General features: G+C 35.3%; 1 protein-coding gene and 1 long non-coding RNA gene across 3 annotated transcripts in view; one reads left to right on the plus strand and one right to left on the minus strand.

Moving 5' to 3' along the window:
* Positions 1 to 1,161: 1,161 nt before the first annotated feature.
* On the minus strand, positions 1,162 to 11,831 carry LOC116549708. The gene is made up of 3 exons (XR_004268020.1): positions 11,735 to 11,831; positions 3,551 to 3,558; positions 1,162 to 1,183 (listed from the first exon to the last, which is right to left on the minus strand). It is a non-coding gene; the product is annotated as an uncharacterized LOC116549708 (long non-coding RNA).
* The window catches only part of IMPG1 (interphotoreceptor matrix proteoglycan 1), a 147,202-nt gene continuing 135,457 nt past the window's right edge, over positions 8,631 to 20,375 (plus strand). Inside the window, exon 1 of one of the 2 annotated variants that reach the window (XM_032275469.1) lies at positions 8,631 to 8,920. In XM_032275469.1, coding sequence (XP_032131360.1) covers positions 8,854 to 8,920 — 67 coding nt within the window. In that variant the 5' untranslated portion in view covers positions 8,631 to 8,853. The remainder of the gene's footprint in view (positions 8,921 to 20,375) is intronic. The other variant, XM_032275468.1, reaches the window with a different exon arrangement.

A 20,375-nucleotide genomic window follows, 5' to 3' on the forward strand; every position in this document is an offset into this window, starting at 1 on the left:
TATTGATGGGTACATCAATAGAGAATAAAATCAACAGCAGTTATTTAATAAAATATTAAACAAAATTGAAATGAATAAATTAATATATTAATATAAATAAATCTCAAGAACATAATGTTGACCAAAGAAGTAATTTATAAAATGGCATGTACAATATATTATTTATTTAACATTTGAAAATGCATAAAAACAATACAAATATATGTTTTTGCATTAGTATATAAACATGTATAGACATGATAAATACCAAATCTAGGTTAATAGTTGATGGTTAATGGTTAACAGTTGATGATGGAAGATGAGGAAAGGTGAAGGACTGTCCCTCTGATTACACTTATTTTCTTATTTATTTTTTTAAAATAATTTCAAATTTATATTAGATTCAGGGGGTAAATGTGCAGGTTTCTCACATGAGTATACTGCATGATGCTGAGGTTTGGGATAGAAATGATGCTGTCACCAAAATAGTGAGCAGAGTACCCAGAAGTTAGTTTTTGAACTATTGGCCCCTTCTCATACTCTCTCCTATAGTACTCCCCAGTGTCTATGGTCACCATTTCTATGCCCATGAGTACCCAGTATTATACCTCCCTTTATAAGGGACAACATACAGTATTTGGTTTTCTGTTCCTACATTAATTCACTTGGGATAATGGTTTCTAGCTGCATCCATGTTGCTGTAAAGGATATAACTTCATTGTTTTTATTGCTGCATAGCATTCCACAGTATATATGTACCACATTTTCTTTATCCAATCCACTACTAATGGACACTTAGGGCGATTCCATGTCTTTGCTGTTTTGAATAATGTTCTGGTGAACTTTCAACTGCGTGTATCTTTTTGGTAGAATGATTTATTTTCTTTTGGATATAAATCCCAGCAATGAGATTGCTGGGTCAAATAGTAGCTGTGTTTTAAGTTCTTTGAGAAATCTCTAAACTAATTTCCACAGTGGCTAAACTAATTTGCAGTCCCATCAAAAGTGTGTAAGTGTTCCCATTTCTCCACCGTCTCACCAGCATTGTTGTTTTTGACTTTTTACTAATAGCCATTCTGACTGGTATGAGATAATATCTTATCGTGGTTTTGATGTTCATTTCTCTGATTAGGTGATGTGGAGCATTTTTTCACATGTTTCTTGGTTGTTTGTATGTCTTCCTTTGAGAAGTGTCTGTTCATTTCTTTTACCTACTTTTTAATGGAGTATTCTGTTCCAGTCTATACATCCGTTTTTGTATCCATGCATGCTGTTTTGGTTACTATCTTTACAGTGTGAAGTCAGATAATGTGATGTCTCTGGCCTTGTTCTTTTTACTTAGAATTGCTTTGACTATTTGGGCTGTTTATGGGTTCCATATGAATTTTAGAATAGTTTTGCTAGTTCTGTGAAAAATTAGATTGATATTTTGATAGAAATAGCCTTGAATCTGTAGAGTGCTTTGAAAGTGTGGCCATTTTAACGATATTAGTTTTTCTCATCCATGAGCATGGAATGTTTTTCCATTAGTTTGTGTCATCTTTCACTTCTTTAAGCAGTGCTCTATAGTTCTCTTTGTAGAGATCTTTCACCTCCTTGGTTAGATGTATTTCTAGATTCATTTTTGTGTGCATGGCTATTGTAAATGAGAATACATTCTTGACTTGGTGCTCACCTTGAATGCTTTGGGGGTACAGAAATGCTGCTGATTTTTGTACATTGATTTTGTATCCTGAAACTTTACTGAAGTTATTTATCTATCTCAGGAGCCTTTTGGCAAAGTCTAGGCTTTTCTCAGTGTATTATTATACTATCAATGAAGAGAGACAAGTTGCCTTCTTTTCCTATTTCAATGTCTTTCATTTCTTCCTCTTTCCTGATTGCTCTGGTAGGACTTCCTGACTATACCAATTTTCTCAGTAAAACTAGAGGGCAGATAGGTGAAATCTGGGGAGAAAATCATTAGGATGTTAATATTAAAAGGTGAGAAATGGAATTTTTTGTAAACTGGAAAAGTTAATTTATAGAGAAAACTAACAAAGTTATGTGTTAAATTGATCTAGGCCAATTTAGGTAAATACAAATAGGTTGAGTTTAGTAGGTTACATGGGTACTAATAGTTGAAAGTGGTTTAGAGGTAGCTACTCTCCTACAACCTTATTACCAGGTTTCAGTAAAAGAAAGAATCAAAGAAAAATCTTCTACACATGCAAACTATTATTAAATTAGCAAGCATTAGTAAGCAGTCCTCAAATAGACCATATCACCTATTCTGTAGGTTCAATAAAATCCCAGTTTGGTTTCAAAAAAGAATTGAAGTCCTTCCAACCATGCATTACATGAGCTTTCTTTGGTATAAATGCAAAACAGTCTATACGCAAATTTAAGTGGCCTCATTTTCATCATCAGTTACCAAGGATCCTCCAAAGAGATGACTAGGCCACAGGACTCTCGAGGAACGAGCGTCCAACTTCATCATAAAACTGAAGAGCGACACACTAGACTTGTGTCAGAACAGGGAATCCTTCTAAAATATTTTAACCAATTCACAAATTTTAACTATTTCTAATCTCACTTAGTACATACCCATTTCCATTATCTAATTAACAAGCCACTAATTTCACCAATGAATGCCCATTTCTATCCTTCATTATGCTAGTATTTAAAACTCTGGTGTTAATTGGAATTAAAAGACATCGATGATTATAGTAGCCATCTTTGGAGTGTGGCCTCTTTGCTGAATGTCTATTTGAGACTTCAGATCATGCATTTCACTCATTTTTACTGACAGTTAATAAGTGTAGGATTCTAACTTGTGATCAGAGACTGTGCTTAAATCACTTATTAGCTATGAAATGGTAAGAACTTCCTTAACCTCCTTAGCTCTAATGTCCTCATTTGCAACATGACAATAGTAGTCACCTAATATGGTTAATATAGAAATTAAAGACATCTAAAAACTCAAAAATATTTGTTACTATGATTAAAGTGCTTTGGCTAGCATTTTTCATACGGCATCACTTTGAAAGGTACTGAACTGGTAACCCCATTTCGTTATGTTTATATGCACTATATCACTTTCAGATTGTGTGCCCCTGCAAGAGCATATGTCTTTGTGTTTCATGCTCTAACACTTTTTTGAGTCCTACAAAGTGAAGCAATTCATAAACTTCTTTTTATGCAAGTGCTTGTTAAGCAGACAAAATCTTGCACTAGCAGATCTTGATCTCAATCTCGATCTCTCTCTCTCTTCCTCCCTTAACTGTGCTACAAATACACTTTCACCATGCCTCTTGCTCTGCCTCTAAACAATCCTCTTCTAAAATAGGCTTGTGTTTTTTCCTGACTAGCTGATTAAACTAATTCTCTCTGATCTTTTGCTGCTTGACTATATAAAAAGAAATCTCACTCACCGCCTCTTTTTCGCCATCCACTTACACTGTAATGCACTGCAGGCTGACTTCCTCCCCCACTAAGCTACTGAAATGACCTCCCAAAGGTAACAGATTTCTCCCTATCACAGTTCCGGCAGAGTTTGCTCAGCACGCGTCTTCTTGATTCTCTTTGAAACCCTTGACCCTGCTGATCATTCATACTTCCTTGCCGTGTGCCTAAGTTCTCAGACAATAAGAACTGGAGGAATGCAAGCCACAAAGATATTTCAGTAGCATCATTTAAACTGGGTTTTAATGTCTCTCAATTCAAGTCACTGTGCTCTTAGAATATGCAACATTTATCATGACTTCTTCAACCACATATAGAAGGGAATATATGTAACTTGCTGAGACCAAACATGTGGATTTCCTTAGCAGTTGCGGCTAATTATTTTTGAAAAATCGGCATTTCAAAATACACGCAGATTGACACGTTTAAGACTTTTTTTTAATTGCCTGCTTGTGTGTTTTTCTAGTCTGTGGCTTATGATGATGTTTACCAATGGACTAGATCAGTTCATTCTGTATTTGCTGTATTTATTACCAAGAACTTGGAGAGGGGCAAGGAAGCGAGACAGGAAAGAGCTCTATGTTAAGAGCCCTTGGAGGAAGGCTAACCTGCTATTTCTCCACAAGAGGATGGGATTATTCAGCCTTCCCACACTAGGATTCAGTAAAGAGGTCTCTGAGAAAATAATGAGAAATAACAACGTAGGTCCTCTGTATCTGGGTTGCTATCAATCTCATCCTCACTAAAACTGTCATCTTGAGGCCTTATCATTGCCTCCCTTTATTTTTGCTCTAGTGCAGCCAGCTTTTGGTAGGTTCCACGGGTCTCTTCTTTCCTCACTATGTCTGAGGAATCCCTTTTTGTTTAATCCTACAGTCTTTTGCTGACAACGAAAGTGAGATGGATCCAGAGGGTAAATTCAAGGGATGGAATCCTACCTTAGATGACATTCCAATTAATGTTACTGTTGTGTTTCTGTGCATTATATCCCTGATTTCTAAGTTACGATTAATAATGACGGGAAAACTGAGCTACGCAGAGTGAACCTTCTATTAGCAAGAAAGGCATTTCTTAAAAATATCCAGAAATACAGATGAAGATATTAGGGTTTTTCATAACTAATACAACCTATTCCCTCCAGATTACAGATTTAATATGTATGACAGTGCCTATTTGCCCCTCCTAGTGCTGGTTCCTTCTAGGAGAAGTTCAACTACTCATGATTAATCACACATTTTGATGGTGATGGAAATGTATCAAGAATCCCCTGTGCCTGCCTGGATTGGAGAGACAAATCAACAACCAATATAATGTGAACAAAGAGAAACCTAGAAACAGCAAGAGGACATTAGTCCTACTACCAAAGAAAAGGCTACACCATTTCAGAGACAAAAACTTTTAGATTTCTGTGTAACCACTTTACATATGTTTAAGTTAGTAGGTGTAATGTGAAGGAAAAAAACAATGTAAACAGTGAACACTTGATGGGACACCTTGCCTTTTCATGGCTTCTCTTCTGTTCAGTGTTAATTTGTCCAATCAGTATCAGTTACTTGCTCAGCATGTTTTTCCCATAGAGGGAACATAGTGAGGGACAACAGAGAGAACACAGGCTTTGAAAGCAGAAAGATCTTGAGTAGAAAACCTGCTTCAGTTTTATTAGCTTCATAGTTGAATAATGTACCCACCATCTCTAACTATCAGTTTTCTCAACTGTGAAATGTAAATAAAAACAGTACTTACGAGCTGGGTGCAGTGGCTCACACCTGTAATCCCAACTCTCTGGGAAGCCGACACAGGAGCATGACTTGAATCCAAGAGTTTGAGACCACTTTGGGCAACAGAGTGAGACTCCATCTCTACAAAAAATAAAAAAACCTCTATTTAAAAATTTAAAAAATAGTGCTTACCTCACAAGGGTGCTAGGAAAATGTCACATAAATGCATATAAAGCACCTAATTGAGAGCTTGGTATTTAATAGGAACTCAAAAAATTGTATCTATTTCAATTAAATCATTTCTTTGTGATATTAACTAATTCATTTTGGTAAACATGATATGGTTTGCTCTGTGCCTCCACCCAAATCTCATCTTAAATTGTAATCCCCACATTTCAGGGGAGGGACCCAGTGCGAGGTGTTTGGATCATGGAGGCGGTTTCCTCCATGCTGTTCTCATGATGGTGAGTGAGTTCTCACAAAATCTGATGGTTTAAAAGTCTGACATTGCCCCCCTTGCTCTCTCTCTCCTGCCACCATAAGAAGACATGCCTTGTTTCCCCTTTGCCTTCTGCCATGATTGTAAGTTGGCTGAGACTCCTGAGTCATTCTTCCTGTTAGGCCTGCCTGTTAGTCAAAGCTTTTTCTCTTCGTAAATTACCCAGTCTCAGGTAGTTATTTATAGCAGTGTGAAAACGGACTAATATAAAACTTATTATTTGTATTTATAGATTTCAGATGAAGAAATATGTCTGGAAGAATATAGTGCCTTTTCTACCCTACCTTGTACATTTTAAATGCACCACTGAAATTCTTCCAGAAAATAAAGGGGAAAGCTTACCTCTTTAAGAATAATAGTTATAGTTGACAACCACCTTGAAGAAGCACTTCTGGATTAATTAACAGTGACCCATAATTAGGCACAATAGTAATTAGAAAACAACTTGATGGTCCCAGAAAGCATTTTCTTGGGAATAATGAATATTTGTCATTCTTACTTGCTTTCTAAGTGGGAGTTATCAACACTAGTTTCCCAGATTTTTCATCAAAAGTGGAGAAAAAGGCATAAGGTACTGCCACCAAGAGAAACTTTTAAATATCTGTTATTTAAAAACAAATTAAATAATTTTATATTCATATCTATGATAGAGGATATCTTCTTGAACACAAATTAGTCTATCCTATATTTTTCTTAAGCAACACATTTCACTAAGGAGACTGTTAGGAGGAAATTGTTTTCAGAACTTGAAATTGTTGGTTTCTTTCCTAGAGAAAGAAGAAATACTTCACGACAGGGTTAGAAACGTTAGTATAACATAAAGCTATATAGCAAACCGAGAGAAAATTATTTCCTCAGCTAATATGAATGCATTTTAGGAATATTTATGTGTAAATGTGTATCTAGTCTATTGCATTCTCATATCATTTTTCCTACATATGGTTATGTAAAAATAGATATGGCTTTCACCGAGTTCATTTCTCATTTTCAGATACATTATTATAAGTAGGATTCTATACCAGTTGATGGTAATTTTCTTTAAATATTACAAAAATAATCTGTAGTTGAAGATAAGACCTAAAAATCTATTACCTTTGACCAACTCTGCATGCCCCAAGAAAATAATGTTTAAGGAATTTAAGTATAAAGCCACAACAAACCATGAGAAAGAAGACCACAGTAATAAAATTTTAGAATTTCTACAGCCAACATTTTCAATACCTAAGTGAATGTTATTTTCAACCTAGAATTCTATATCCAGCCAAACTATCAACCAAGTATGAGGATAGATGGAAACCATTTTCAAACGTGTAAGATTTTAAATTTATTGACCACAAACTTTCAGTAATGTACTACAGCATGTGCTCTGCTAAAACAAGAGATTAAGAAAGAGACAATACAGGATCCAGAAATCACAGAATCCAATACAAGAGAGAGGCTAAAGGAACCCTCAATATGATTGTGAACAGCAATCCCCTGATGACTGCTGTAAACAATGACAAGAAATTAAATAATACAGACTGGAGAGGGTTAGAAAGCTCTGGGAAACAGAAACTATCTGAAGTGTTTAACTATATGAAGAGATTTATATATCCAGGGTAACATTTGGGGGTAATTTATTATTTTGTATTTAGAAACTAAGAAAAGGTTTTTTTTAAAAAAAAAAAAACAATGAGACAATTCCCAAAAGTATCATAGATGGATAGTGATGAAGAATATAGGCTCTTGGTCAGGTGCTGTGGCTCACGCCTATAATCCCAGCACTTTGGGAGGCCAAGGCTGCCAGATCACTTGAGCCCAGAAGTTCAAGACTAGCCCAGGAAACATGGGGAAACCCCATCTTTACAAAAGAATACAAAAAATTAGCCGGCATGGTGGCATGTACCTACAGTCTCAGATACTCAGGAGGCTAAGGTTGGAGGATCACCTGACCCCAGGGAAGTTGAGGCTGCAATGAGCCAATGAGCCATGATCACACCACCACACTCCAACCTGGGTGACAGAGTGAGACCCCATCTCAAAAATAAAAACAAAAAGGAGTATAGGCTTTTGAACCAGACTCTTTGGGTTCAAATCCTGGCTCTGCCACATATACTTTTAAAGAGATAATATTAATAGTACTTACAGCATCATATTGAGAAATCTATGGGTAATCTATGGACATCTCTAAGAACAATGTCTATCCACAACACAAGAGCTCAATACACAGTGGTAATTACAGTGTGTTTCATGGCTCAGGAATACGCAGCATGTATATAGTCAAAATAATGTAAAACCAAATATTCAAAACTGAAACTACAATAACACTGATGTAGACGGATAGAAAGATGTTTATGGTGAGTGGAAAAGGTGAGTATGGAAGTAAAGTTATTCTCAGCATCCATTATTTGATAATATCTAAAAGTGAAAACCTCCAAAATGGTAATAGAGGCATGATATTTAGCAGTGCAAATGAGGCTACTAAAAGAATTAGCTTAATGAAGTAAAAATGGCTCCCCTTTGAAAGGAAGTATGGGTAGAAGAAAGGCAGAATTTTTTCTCATAAACTTTGTAAAAAATAATTGACTCCTTAAACTCTGTGCATACAGATTTTAAAAATTAAAACCAGCCTTAAATCAAAAAAGCCACATGTATGTAATTCCAAATCAAAAGCAATTTATAAAGCAGAACATAGAAGAGAATTGAGACAGCTTCACTACCTGCAGAGACTAATACATATTGAATAACTATACACTTTCAGGGATAGAAATTAAGCTCTTTTAATGGAGGTTTCTTGTTCATGTCATTTTGGAAACATCTACCCTAAGTGTCAGCCTTATTCTCTGCTTGGCAGGACTTCCCCTGGCTCTCTGTGTCACTGTAACAGGTGAATAACTAAGAAAAAAGTGTGTCTGTAGACACTTGTTTATAATGGCATTCAGGGTCCTGGAGCTAGGCTGACAGATGCTCCTCCAGAAGGTTAATGAGATAAAGGTTCCTCCAGCTGGCCCTTAAGCAGAGATTACACCTAAGGGAAAGACAAGCAGATTATCCCAGAAACAGACACTGCTACATGTTCTTCATAAATTACCACGCTCATAAAGGTAAACCAAGAAGGTTATCCTCAATCAGCGGGTATCAATATTTAATTATTTTTCACGTTTCTGTTATTCTTAATGGGATTTGAGGTTGTTCTGTGATTGTTATCAGAATTACCAATGCCCAAAAGCCAGAATGTATTTGGAAATTAGAAGAGCTATTTTTGTTTTTTGGATTTTCCTCCAAGTTCAAGGAACCAAAGGTAAGTTATTTTAATGTTTATTTTTAAATTGCTTATCTATAAAATCTACTGATGGAAATAATATTTAGAACCAACAAGGTTACCAATTTACCTCAGCGGCTAGTCTACAGTAGGCCTTGAATAAATATTGCTTGATTGATTGAATATTTATCAGAAATGATTTTCACTTGATTTAATATTTATTATATGATCTTAAATACAGTGACACACTAGGAGAGATTAATGCATCCTATTTGCTGTTCTAAAACATTCATTGAAAATTCCTATTATTAATACAAACTACATTGTATTAATAAAACTCACACAAAACTAACTCCATTTATCCACCCAAACTCAACAAACAAAACCTAAAGATAAAATTAATGTTTTAAATAATTTATGGTCAGACAAAAAAAAGTATTTTTTAACCTTCTCATAATGAAATCATGAGTTGCTTTCCCTTAGAAAATAGCAAGTATGCTTATCTTCAGGGTTCATGATGACAACCAACTTCGAAATTTGGTTGTTTTTGTAAGTTGTACACATCAAAGGACTAGGCAGTGTGTGTTGTTATGGCAAATCTACATCTGAATATGAAATTAAAATAAGCCACAAACAGGCTGTTTTAAGAAAAATCATGTGTGTTTTAAAAAAGAAAAAAAAGCCTGTTGGAGAAAGCTTCAATTTTTTTATATAAGCCTAACTATTATACTCAATCTTTTTAACATTTGAAGTCGATAATGGTAAGGTTTTTGTTAAGGATGACATAGCTTCAGACAATAAACATTTTAACTAAAGTATTGGTTTGGAACATCCATGAAAAAGTAAAATTAATAGTCATTGCATGTGTATGTCATAAAATAACTATGATTCCATCAGTTATTTTATATAGAATTTCTCAGTAGTTGCATTTGGAGGGAGAAAAAATTTCTCGAAAAGGTTTCTTCATGTTTTGTTATTTATAAACAATAGTGAAAGAAGCAAAAGTTTACTTTTTCATTAAATTATCAATTATATATAAATGTTTATATTTATAAAAATCATTGTAATTGGAAATAAATAATGAGCTTCTGGTATATTCTGAACTGAATTTGTTGAAGTAAACCAATTTGACTATTTCATAGACTTAACCAAGCAATTTAGCTTTGTTAACTTTTTTGTTACATTAATTCTGTTAATTTAATTATTTTTATTTCATATATTACATATCAGCTATTATATGCAACTCCAAATATAATTATATATAATATTATATACAATTATACTATATATATATATATATATATATATATATATATATATATATATCAGAAGTGAAATGAAATCAGCTTATCAAAAAAACTGCCATTTGTTACATGCTTACTTCTAGGAAACAATGCCCAATAATTGCATAATAAAAAATTCTAACATGTTAATTGTTTTTTTTAATATAGATTTGGGAGTACAAGTACAGTTTTGTTACACTGATATATTGCATACTGGTGAGATCTAGGCTTTTGTGTAACCATCACCCGAATAGTGTACATTGTACTCATTAAGTAATTTCTCATTCCTCACTCCCCTTCCACTCTCCCATATTTTTGAGTGCCTAGTATCTGTTGTTCCACTCTCTGTCTTGTGTACACATTATTTAGCTCCCACTTGTAAGTGATACCATGCAGTATTTGGCTTTCTGTTTCTCAGTGATTTCACTTAAGAGAGTGGCCTCCAGTTCCATCCAGTTTACTGCAAAAGACATTATTTCATTCATTTTTTTGGCTGAGCAGCATTCCATGGATATATAACCACATTTTCTTTATTCATTCATTTATTAATGGTCACTAGTGTTGATTCCATATCTTTGCTATTGAGAATAGTGTTGCAATAAATATTCAAATGCAGGTAAGTTTCTGACATGATGATTTCTTTTCCTTTGGGTAGATACCCACAGTGGGATTGCTGGATCAAAGGGTAGTTCTATTTTTACTTCTTAGGTAAATCTCCATATTATCTTCCATAGAGGTCATACCAATTTACATTTCTGCTAACAGTGCATAAGCATTTACTTTTCTCCACATCCGTGATTTTTTGACTTTGAATAATAGTTATTCTGACTGACGTGAGATGATATCTCAATGTGATTTTAATTTGCATTCCTCTGAGATTAGTGACATTGAGCATTTTTTTCATATGCTTGTTGTCCATTTGTATGTCTCCTTTTGCAAAATATCTGTTTATGTTCTTTGTTAATTTTCAAAAATAATTTTAACTTTTACTGTAGGTCCAGGGCATACATATGCAGGTTAGTTACGTAGGTATATTGCATGATGTTGAGTTTTGGGGTACAACTGACCCCATCATGCAGGTACTCAGCACAGTACAGAAGAGGAAGTCTTCCAACCCTTGTCTCTCTCTTGCCCTCTTCCCTCTAGTCATCCCAAGTGTCTATGGTTGTCATCTGTATGTCCATGAGTACCCACTGTTTAGCTCCCTCTTATAAGTAAGAACATGCACTATTGGGTTTTCTGTTTCTGCATTAATTTGCTCAGGATAATGGTCTCCAGCTTCATTCATGTTGTTCCGAAGGACATGATTTCATTTTTGGTTTTGTTTTTTATGGCTGCAAAGTGTTTTATGGTGTATATATACCACAATTTTTATTTGATCCACCACTGATCGGCACCTAGGTTGATTCTATGTCTTTACTGTTGTGAATAGTGCTGTAATGAACTTACAAGTGCATGTGTCTTTTTGGTAGAATGATTTATTTTCTTTTAGATATAAGCCCACTAATGGGATTGCTGGGTCAAATGGTGGTGTTTCTGCTTTAAGTTATTTTGAAAAATCTTCTTTGACCACTTTTTGACGGGGTTAGGTTTTTCTTGTTGAGTTGTTTGCATTCCTTATAGATTCTGGATATTAGCCCTTTGTTAGGTGCATAATTTGCAAATATTTTCTCCAATTTTGTGTGTTATCTCTTTACTCTGTTAAATATTTCTTTTGCTGTGCACAAGCATTGTAGTTTAAGTTCCATTTGTCTATTTTTGGTTTTGTTGCATTTGCTATTTAAGTCTCAGTAATAAATTATTTCTGTAGGCTAATGTCTAGAAGAGTTTTTCCTAGGTTTCCATTTAGAATGTTTAGAGTTTTAAGGTCTCATGTTTAAGTCTTTTATCCATCTTGAGCTAATTTTTATATACAATGAGAGATACTAGTCCAGTTTAATTCTTCTGCATATGACTATCCTATTTTCTCAGTACCATTTATTGAATAGTATATTCTTTCCCCAGTATATGTTTTTGTCAACGTGTCAAAGATCAATTGCTTGTAGGCATGTGAATTTGTTTCTGGGTTCTCTACTGTATTCCATTCTATATATATATCTTTTTATATCAGTACCATGCTGTTTTAATTACTATAGCCTTGTAGTATCATTTGAATATGTTGTTTCTAGCTTCTTTCTTTTGTTGTTTTTTCTATTTGAGCTCTTTTTTGGTTCCATAGGAATATTAGTATTGTTTCTAATTCTGTGAAAAATAGCATTGATATTTTGATGGGATTGCATTGAATTCAGAGATTGCTTTAAGAAGTATGGCCATTTCCTGGTACATTGATTTTCTGTGCCCTAGCTGCTTCTGGCAAGTTCTCCACTATGGTCCAGCACTTTCCTCTTGAAATTCTAATTTTTCAACTGTAACTTTGAGTCCTTTTCTCTTTTTTTTTCTTTTAAATGGAGTCTTTCTCTGTCTCCCGTGCTGGAGTGCAGTGATGCCATCTCAGCTCACTGTAACCTCTGCCTCCTGGGTTCAAGTGATTCTCCTGCTTCAACCTCTTGAATAGCTGGGACTACAGATGCCTGCCACTGCGCCTAGCTAATTTCTGTATTTTCAGTAGAGGCGGGGTTTCACCATGTTGACCATGCTGGTCTCAAACTCCTGACCTCAAATGATCCACCCACCTCGGCCTCCCAAAGTGCTAAGATTACAGGCGTGAGCCATCACAAGTCTTCTTTCTAAGGATAACTGGTATCCAATGTCTCCAGTCAGCCATATTGGAAAAAAAAAAACCTAACTTGCTATTCATTTAGGGCTTTTTATTTCATAAGAATCTTAGATCTGTGAAAATATGTTAATCTTCAGTTAGCGAGGTTTATATTAATTAAAGTTTTACCTCAGCCAACTGGTTTCTTATTTGTGGCCAATTAAACATCATGAGTATATTTACATAGAAAATGGTTTGGGGAGAGAAAAGAAAGGTTCAGTTCAACACAACTAGCTTCTAACATAACAACTGGATGTTTAGCTAAATTCAGCAGTTTCATTTTAAAAGATGTGTAGTTTTGAAAAATTAAAGAAACAAAAATTACCAATAGTAGTTCCATCCAAACACAAGCTATGCCAGCATTACTTTTTCTAGGTATGTGTATTTAATTTTTACACGATTGCAGCTCCACCACACACAAATTTTATATCAGCCTTTTTTTAGTTTTATTATATCATATGAATGTTCCACATTGCCATCTAATTTTGACAAGCATCATTTTATTGGCTGCATGTTTCTTTCAGTAAATGTGTTAAGATATGCTTTATCTAAATACTCAACAAAACTAATTATTACTAATTATTGTTATTGCAAATAACATTGCAATAAAGAGCTTTGTGCATAAGCCTCAGTATTTAAGACTCAGCATAAATTCACTAAAGTAAAATTATTGGGTCAAAGCAATGTAAACAGTTTTATGGTATTTGACTCACATTTACAAATTGTTTCTCAAAAGTTTTTCTATGCCCTTAGGTGACTTTTTACCAATTTAATTCTGCAGAATGCTTACCATATACTCAATACTGTGCTAGATACAGAATATAAAATGATTCAAAGACATGCCAATATTTCAAAAGGCTTCCTTTAAGCTTTGCAGATTCTGAATGTAGTTTTTCTCCACAAATACCTAAAGGTGAGATAGCTTTGATTTCAAAATATTCATTAAATAAAATTGTTTTAGCACAACAGAAGACAGTTCAAGAGCTCAAAGAACAATTACTTCATTAAGACACCAAGGCTCCTTTCTTTGAGGCTCATAATGGAAATACCAGTTGCATCTGACATGCACATCACTGCTTTATGTTCTTACTTTTCCATTTCACATAAATAATTTCATTTAATTGCTTGTGACATTCAATGCGTAGGAGAAAGAGAAGAAAGAAAATTTATCCTTGGCAAGTCCTAAAACAGAAATAGTGTTTATCTTAGTATGTGTCTTTTCCACTACATTTGATTATACTAAATGAAACCTTTAACTAAGTTATTATTAGTTCACTAAGGTAGGATAATTATTTTAGTAGCTGTGAAATGTCAGGAAATTTGCATTTTAGACACTCCACTTCCTGCCAGTCCTTTACTATTGGGGTATGCTCTCATTTCATAAAATTACACAGAAGATATTTTGCTTCATTGTGGCTTCATTAACAGGGAACATAGCTTCATTTGCATACCTGAGACAGCTGCCCAATGGTAGGCACATTAACTGTGCAGCTCCTATATTTTGTTCATCTGTGCTAGTCTCAGGTCAGCGTCATTCAAAGGTCCCAGGCAGACTTTCTTGTTCAATTATGTCTGAGAGGATGTCCTTAAAATGGAAACTATGTAAACTGAAGACAATTCATGTACAAATGAACAATCTGTGGCAGCACGCCAGAAACCATTTATTAGATTACATATTTGCTTTAATAATAAAAATCACTTGCTGCCTTGTGGCCCCTTTACGCTTGTGTCACTACTCACACTCAGGAACTATTGTGTGTGTGAGCTAATTAAACAGGGCTGAAATGACCTACTAGTTTCTTAGCCATTTCTGTTAATCATGAGAATGCAACCACCTTGAACATCAGCTGCATTTGCATACTAATTATGTCTGGAAATTCGGATCCTCTATACCTTTGGTGCCACAATCATTTTCACATATTTTACGCTATTTTAAAATGATTCTTCCAAAGCAAGAAAGTTTATTTTTCACAGTAGTCTCTAGGTTTGTATTTTAACTCAGCATACATGTTGTATGACCATAATAAAAATCCTGACCTCATCATTGTATTATAAAGTACCACACTCAGGGGTAACTGAAGTCTCCATCCACACGACCCCTTCTTGCTTAAGGGTAGAAAAGACCTCTGCAGTCGTGGGGAGGGAACTTGTTATACCAAGCCTTAGAAAAACACAAAGCAATTTGCTGAAAGAAAGGAAAGTCTCTGACCAAAATGTGAGTTGTAATCTTCCACAGTGGACAGTTTTCAGCAACCACTGGGCCTAAGTTTACTGTCTAAGAAGGTCTTTGCTTCCAAGGCTACGATGTCAGCCTCACAAAGCAAGATCACCAAGGCAGATGAAACCTGTAACAAAGGAGGAGGGTGCACTCTGCTTTGGGTTCAAGGCAATCTGCATGCCCAAGCTTATCTCACAATGAGTTCATGAGGTTGACTGACACAGCCCTGGTAATGAGAATTCATATATGGAAATGCTGCTGTCAAGCTCTGAACTAGCAGCAGAATGTGCTGCTGTAATTATTTACTGAGAATGTTCTCCCTCTATTGCTCCTCTCTTCCAGCCATAAGGAATGTAAGAAGAATATGAAAGAGCTACAGAACAGCAATCCTGCTTCAAAGCATATGGTTGTATTAAGTAGATAAATTTTTCTCATTTACATTCAGTCATTCTTGAGGAAACAATGTCTTTCTGTATGCCTTTGTAAAGTCATCTTAATTCATTCCAACTTCATTTTCTTCATTCATCCATCTTAAGTCTCTTCACCACAGCAAGCATCTATTTTCATAACTGGCCCCAGAAGAAGAGTTAAGGAAAACTAAATGAAGAGAAGTTTTGTGGAGGAAAGTCAGAACCTCAAAATTAGTGAAAAGTTTCTGCTTCAGGACTGTTTTAACACCATAAAGAAAATAACACATGTAGGACTAATTTATCTGTCTTAAGCTTCCTGCTGCATTTATAAACAAGCAAAAGTTACATTTAAGTAAGTTGAACTATGAAATACTACGACACTATTATTAACCCATTGTACCCAGATCAGCTTAGACCTAATCAAAACACTTTGCAGACAGTAATCATGTTAATAATCATTTAGATTAACATATCTTTTTAAATAAAAGATAAAGCTAATTTGTGCTTATTTATGGTTGGGGACCTAAGGAAGAGAATGCTAAGTAGTATTTCTAAAATCATTTGAGGTGGGAGAGTTAGAACCAAAGCTGGGATGTGACCTGTATCCAGTTCTATCTTACATCTACTTAACCTATTAATAATAATCAGTCCTGTATAATATGATGAGTGGACTTAATATGGCTTTTACTATTAACTCAAAACCAACTTTCCTTTGCTAATACCACCAGATGATTGCTGGCTCAGCGCCATTTCTAACATCTGTTTTCATAACTGATCTCAGAATAGCTGGTCAGATCCTTCAGCTCTGTGCTAGAAATGGAGGCACCTATCTTAGGATGCCTATTTTTCACTAAAAAGGTGTCATGTCTTGAACTCCTCAAAGTATTGGAGTCGTTTATTGATAGTGTAATTTTAAATGCCCATGATAAAAATCTATGTTTAGTAGTAAGTAGCTTATTTAAGAGTGTGTTATGTACCTAAAGGCAGTGCATTGCTTAATGGGTGCAACTTGACACATGGGAAAGTCTCTTCAAAACACACTGCCCTCAAAAATATCACTCCCCCTACCCCACTATCAAAACACTGAAACTTCACCTCCAGATCTGCAGTCTTTTCAGCCTCTGGAAATACAAGATTCTGAAACACCCCCTTTTCAATAATTTCTCTGCCTTCTTTCTATTGGATCTGATCCTATTCTCATGAAAACATCAGCCCCTCAGCCTCTGCCATTTTGTCCAATTCTTCAGCCTATCCAGGCCTCAATAGGCTGCACATGAATCCTAGGTCCTGTAGTTTGCTACTGAGCCACTCTCAACAGTCTTCTTGGTAGTGTAATAGAAATTGTGCTCCTTGACCTCTGTCCCATCTGTTTAATCTCACTCTAGGAAAACTTAGATTTTTTGCTTTTTTCTATTCTTATTCCTGAGCTTCCAAGTATTATTAGAGAAATTCAAACGAGAGCTTCCATGAAACAAATTGCTGCACTGTCAGGTTAGCTGGGCCCCACAAGCTATTCCACAGTCGTACTCATCTCTTATTCCCTAAACTAGTCCCCTAGCCAAATTTCCAAACCTTCCCTCTCCCAGTGAGCCGGCAGCCCGATTTCCCCTCATTCACAGAAGCAGTGATAACAACGTAGCTAAGAGAAAAAAACTTGGCTGGGTAGATTTGTTTTCTTTACACTAGTCTTTTGAGATGGATACATAGGTCATTAATATTTAGCTTTTTCCTTTTTCTAAAATAAGCATTTTGATGATATTATTCCCATTACTGCTTTAGTTTCATTCCACAAGTTTTATTATGGAGCAATTTTATCATTTAAGTAAAATAATCTCTAATAACCATAATTATTTCTTTTTTGACATATGGGTTATTTGGAAGAATTTTTTCTTTTCAAATATATGAAGATTTTCCATTTGTTTTTCAAGCTAATTTCTAGCTTACTTCTCTATTAGTCTGAGAACATGATGTATGTGATATCAGATTTGAAATTCAGTACAGTATGTATCCAATTTTTGTTTATTTTACATCTGCTTGAAAGAAGGTATATTTTATAGTTTAGAGAGATGATGCCTCATACATGTCCATTAGGTCAGGTTTGAGCATGTTTTTCACATCTTCCCTACCCTTACTGAATTTATTTGTTCATTTTGTCAGTTAAGAGAAATATCTTAACATTTGCCTACTGTTATTCTGGATTTTATTTTCAGTATTGTCTATCAACCTTTGTATTATATATTTATGTATTATTAAGTGCATAGGATTTTAACTTCCTATGACTTTTAAGCTGTAATCAATGTGACATGTCTGTCTTTGTAATGTTTTCTGCCTAATAATGATCTTTGTCCACTGGTTTGTTGGAACTGGCTTGCTCGAGTAAGAGCAAACTGACCACATCTTTTCCAAACTCAGTGTTCCATTATGTCACATTGGTGGCTTGAAATCAGTCATGACAGAGTATTAACACACAGAAAGCAGCAAATGACACAAATCTCACCCACGCCCCAGAGCTGGTTATTAGTATTCACAATAATGCTCTGACTTCATCTGATATTAACATATCAGCTTTCCTTTGATTGGTGTTTTTCTATTATAACTTTTTTCATTCTTCTAATTTTAACCTCTATGTCTTCTGACTTAAATGTGTCTCTTAAAACCACAAATCCTGGAAACTTCTTTTAATGTAGTCTGACAATCTCTGTCTTTTAATGGGAGCATTTTGTCCAAATATACCTGCTATCCCAAATATTTCATGGAACATACTTTTACTGAAAAATAAAATATTCATTATTTTTCTGAAATTTAAATTTGACTGGGTCCTGTATTTTTATCGCCAAATCAGGCAATTCAATGCCTACCAGGCCTAGCCCTAAACCTCAGAATGGAGTGGTACTACATCATAATAACCGGTAACAATGTCCCAGGCTCTCTGCAAAATGCCAATATCTCTTTTCTCATTTAATTTTCAAAACAAAATTACACAATAGGCAAGCACTAATCAAAAACTATAGTGTTGGAAATATTATTATCTACTTTCAAGTTACAAACCAGAGCAAACAGAAATTATTTGCCCAATTGAGGAAGTTACTATAGCTTCAATTCCCAAGTACCCAAAATGAAATTTACCTTACTTTTCTGCAGGAACTGATGGGTGCTTATGCATCTGAAAGTTAACAGCCAAAGATGTGCAGCTGTTTCTGTTTGATCTGCTCCAATTCTGCTATGCTTCAGTAGTTAGAATATCATTCATTTTTGGTAATATATGCAACAAACAATCTGTATATATGCAATTATCTTTACTGAGAATTCCCAACATACTCCAAGATGAAGTTTACATGACACAGTAAGACAAAAGTGTGTGGTTTGTAATATTATAATCATGGACAGCACAAACTTCCAGAAAACAGAGATGCTCAGCTAAATTAGAGCTGACTCTGAGATAAGTACTTCAGATATGATAGGAATCGAATGATAAACATTTTTCCCCCAAATATATAGCAGTCTTAGCAATCACAGAAAGAAAGATATCTTGTGTTATAGCACCTCAGCACAGCTGGAACCAGAAGGAAAGTGGATATTTGGCACAAATCATTATGTCTCATAAGTAAATCCACATTCCTTTTCCCTAATATCTCCTCAGAACACCTCAGCTTCTGAAGTTAGCTTCCGCCTGAATTTTTGGAATTTGTTTTATAAGCTCTTAGTGGGTCTCTGTGAATTCTTGTTACTTGTTGTCCCCAACCACCTCCAAGTCAGCTTCAGATATCACGGACTGAACCTACCTCCTGCCCATGCATTACCTGGTACTCTCTGGCATAGCCCCTTGGTTTCCAACCTTCATGTCAGCCTACGCTGTAACAGTGCTCTGCAAAGTATAGCGTTGCTCACATTCGTGTACAATCATAATCTCAGATTTACTTATAAAATTCTTTGCTGATTCTCTTACCACTGACCTGTGTGCTTATTTAAGCCCACATTCTGAAACTTATGGAGATGGTATCCAAAAAGTACACACAGTTGAGAACTGGTAGGGCCCAAAGTAGTAGCTCACACCTGTAATCCCCGCACTTTGGGAGGCCAAGGTGAGCGGATCACCTGAGGTCAGGAGTTTGAGACCAGCCTTGCCAACATGGTGAAACCCTGTCTCTACTAAAAATACAAAAATTATCCAAGCTTAGTGGCAGGCACCTGTAATCCCAGCTATCTAGGAGGCTGAGGTAAGAGAATCGCTTGAATCCAGGAGGCAGAGGTTGTAGTGAGCCGAGATCATGCCATTGCACTGCAGCCTGGGTGACAGAGTGAGACTCTGTCTTTAAAAAAAAAAAAAAGAAAGAAAAAAAGAAATTAGAGGCAGAGCAGTGAAAAAGGTTAGTGGAACTTCAGTTAATGTAAGGATAAGATGATTAGGAGTGGCTTAATGGACTTTAATCTATACATATGAGGAGACGGCAGCAGGATGATTTGAGGGGTAATGAAAAGTCCAGCTGCTGGAAAAAGGACTGGTTTGTTTGTGTCAGCCCCTGAAAACTAGGCAGCCACATAGGAAACCTTCGCCAAGCTGGCTATTTTAATATAACTGTTGTCACCTCAGTTTTACATTCTGTTTACTCCAACCTGACCTCAGCGTTAATCCAACTCTATTCTTCATTTATTTCAAAGTGATAATGCATTTTACTATTAATCGCAGCTTATAAAAATATCCAACTCTCATATTTTTTAAGATTGGCTCATGTGTAGAGAAAGGATTTGTTGATTTTGTTTACATATTCAGGTGGTCCTAAACCTTTTAAATGTTTTGCTAACATTGCCAAAGTAAATTTAGCATTCC

This window comes from Sapajus apella, unplaced genomic scaffold (genome assembly GCF_009761245.1).
Source record: "Sapajus apella isolate SASKATOON/1434 unplaced genomic scaffold, GSC_monkey_1.0 scaffold6, whole genome shotgun sequence".
Taxonomy (NCBI): Eukaryota; Metazoa; Chordata; class Mammalia; order Primates; family Cebidae; genus Sapajus; species Sapajus apella.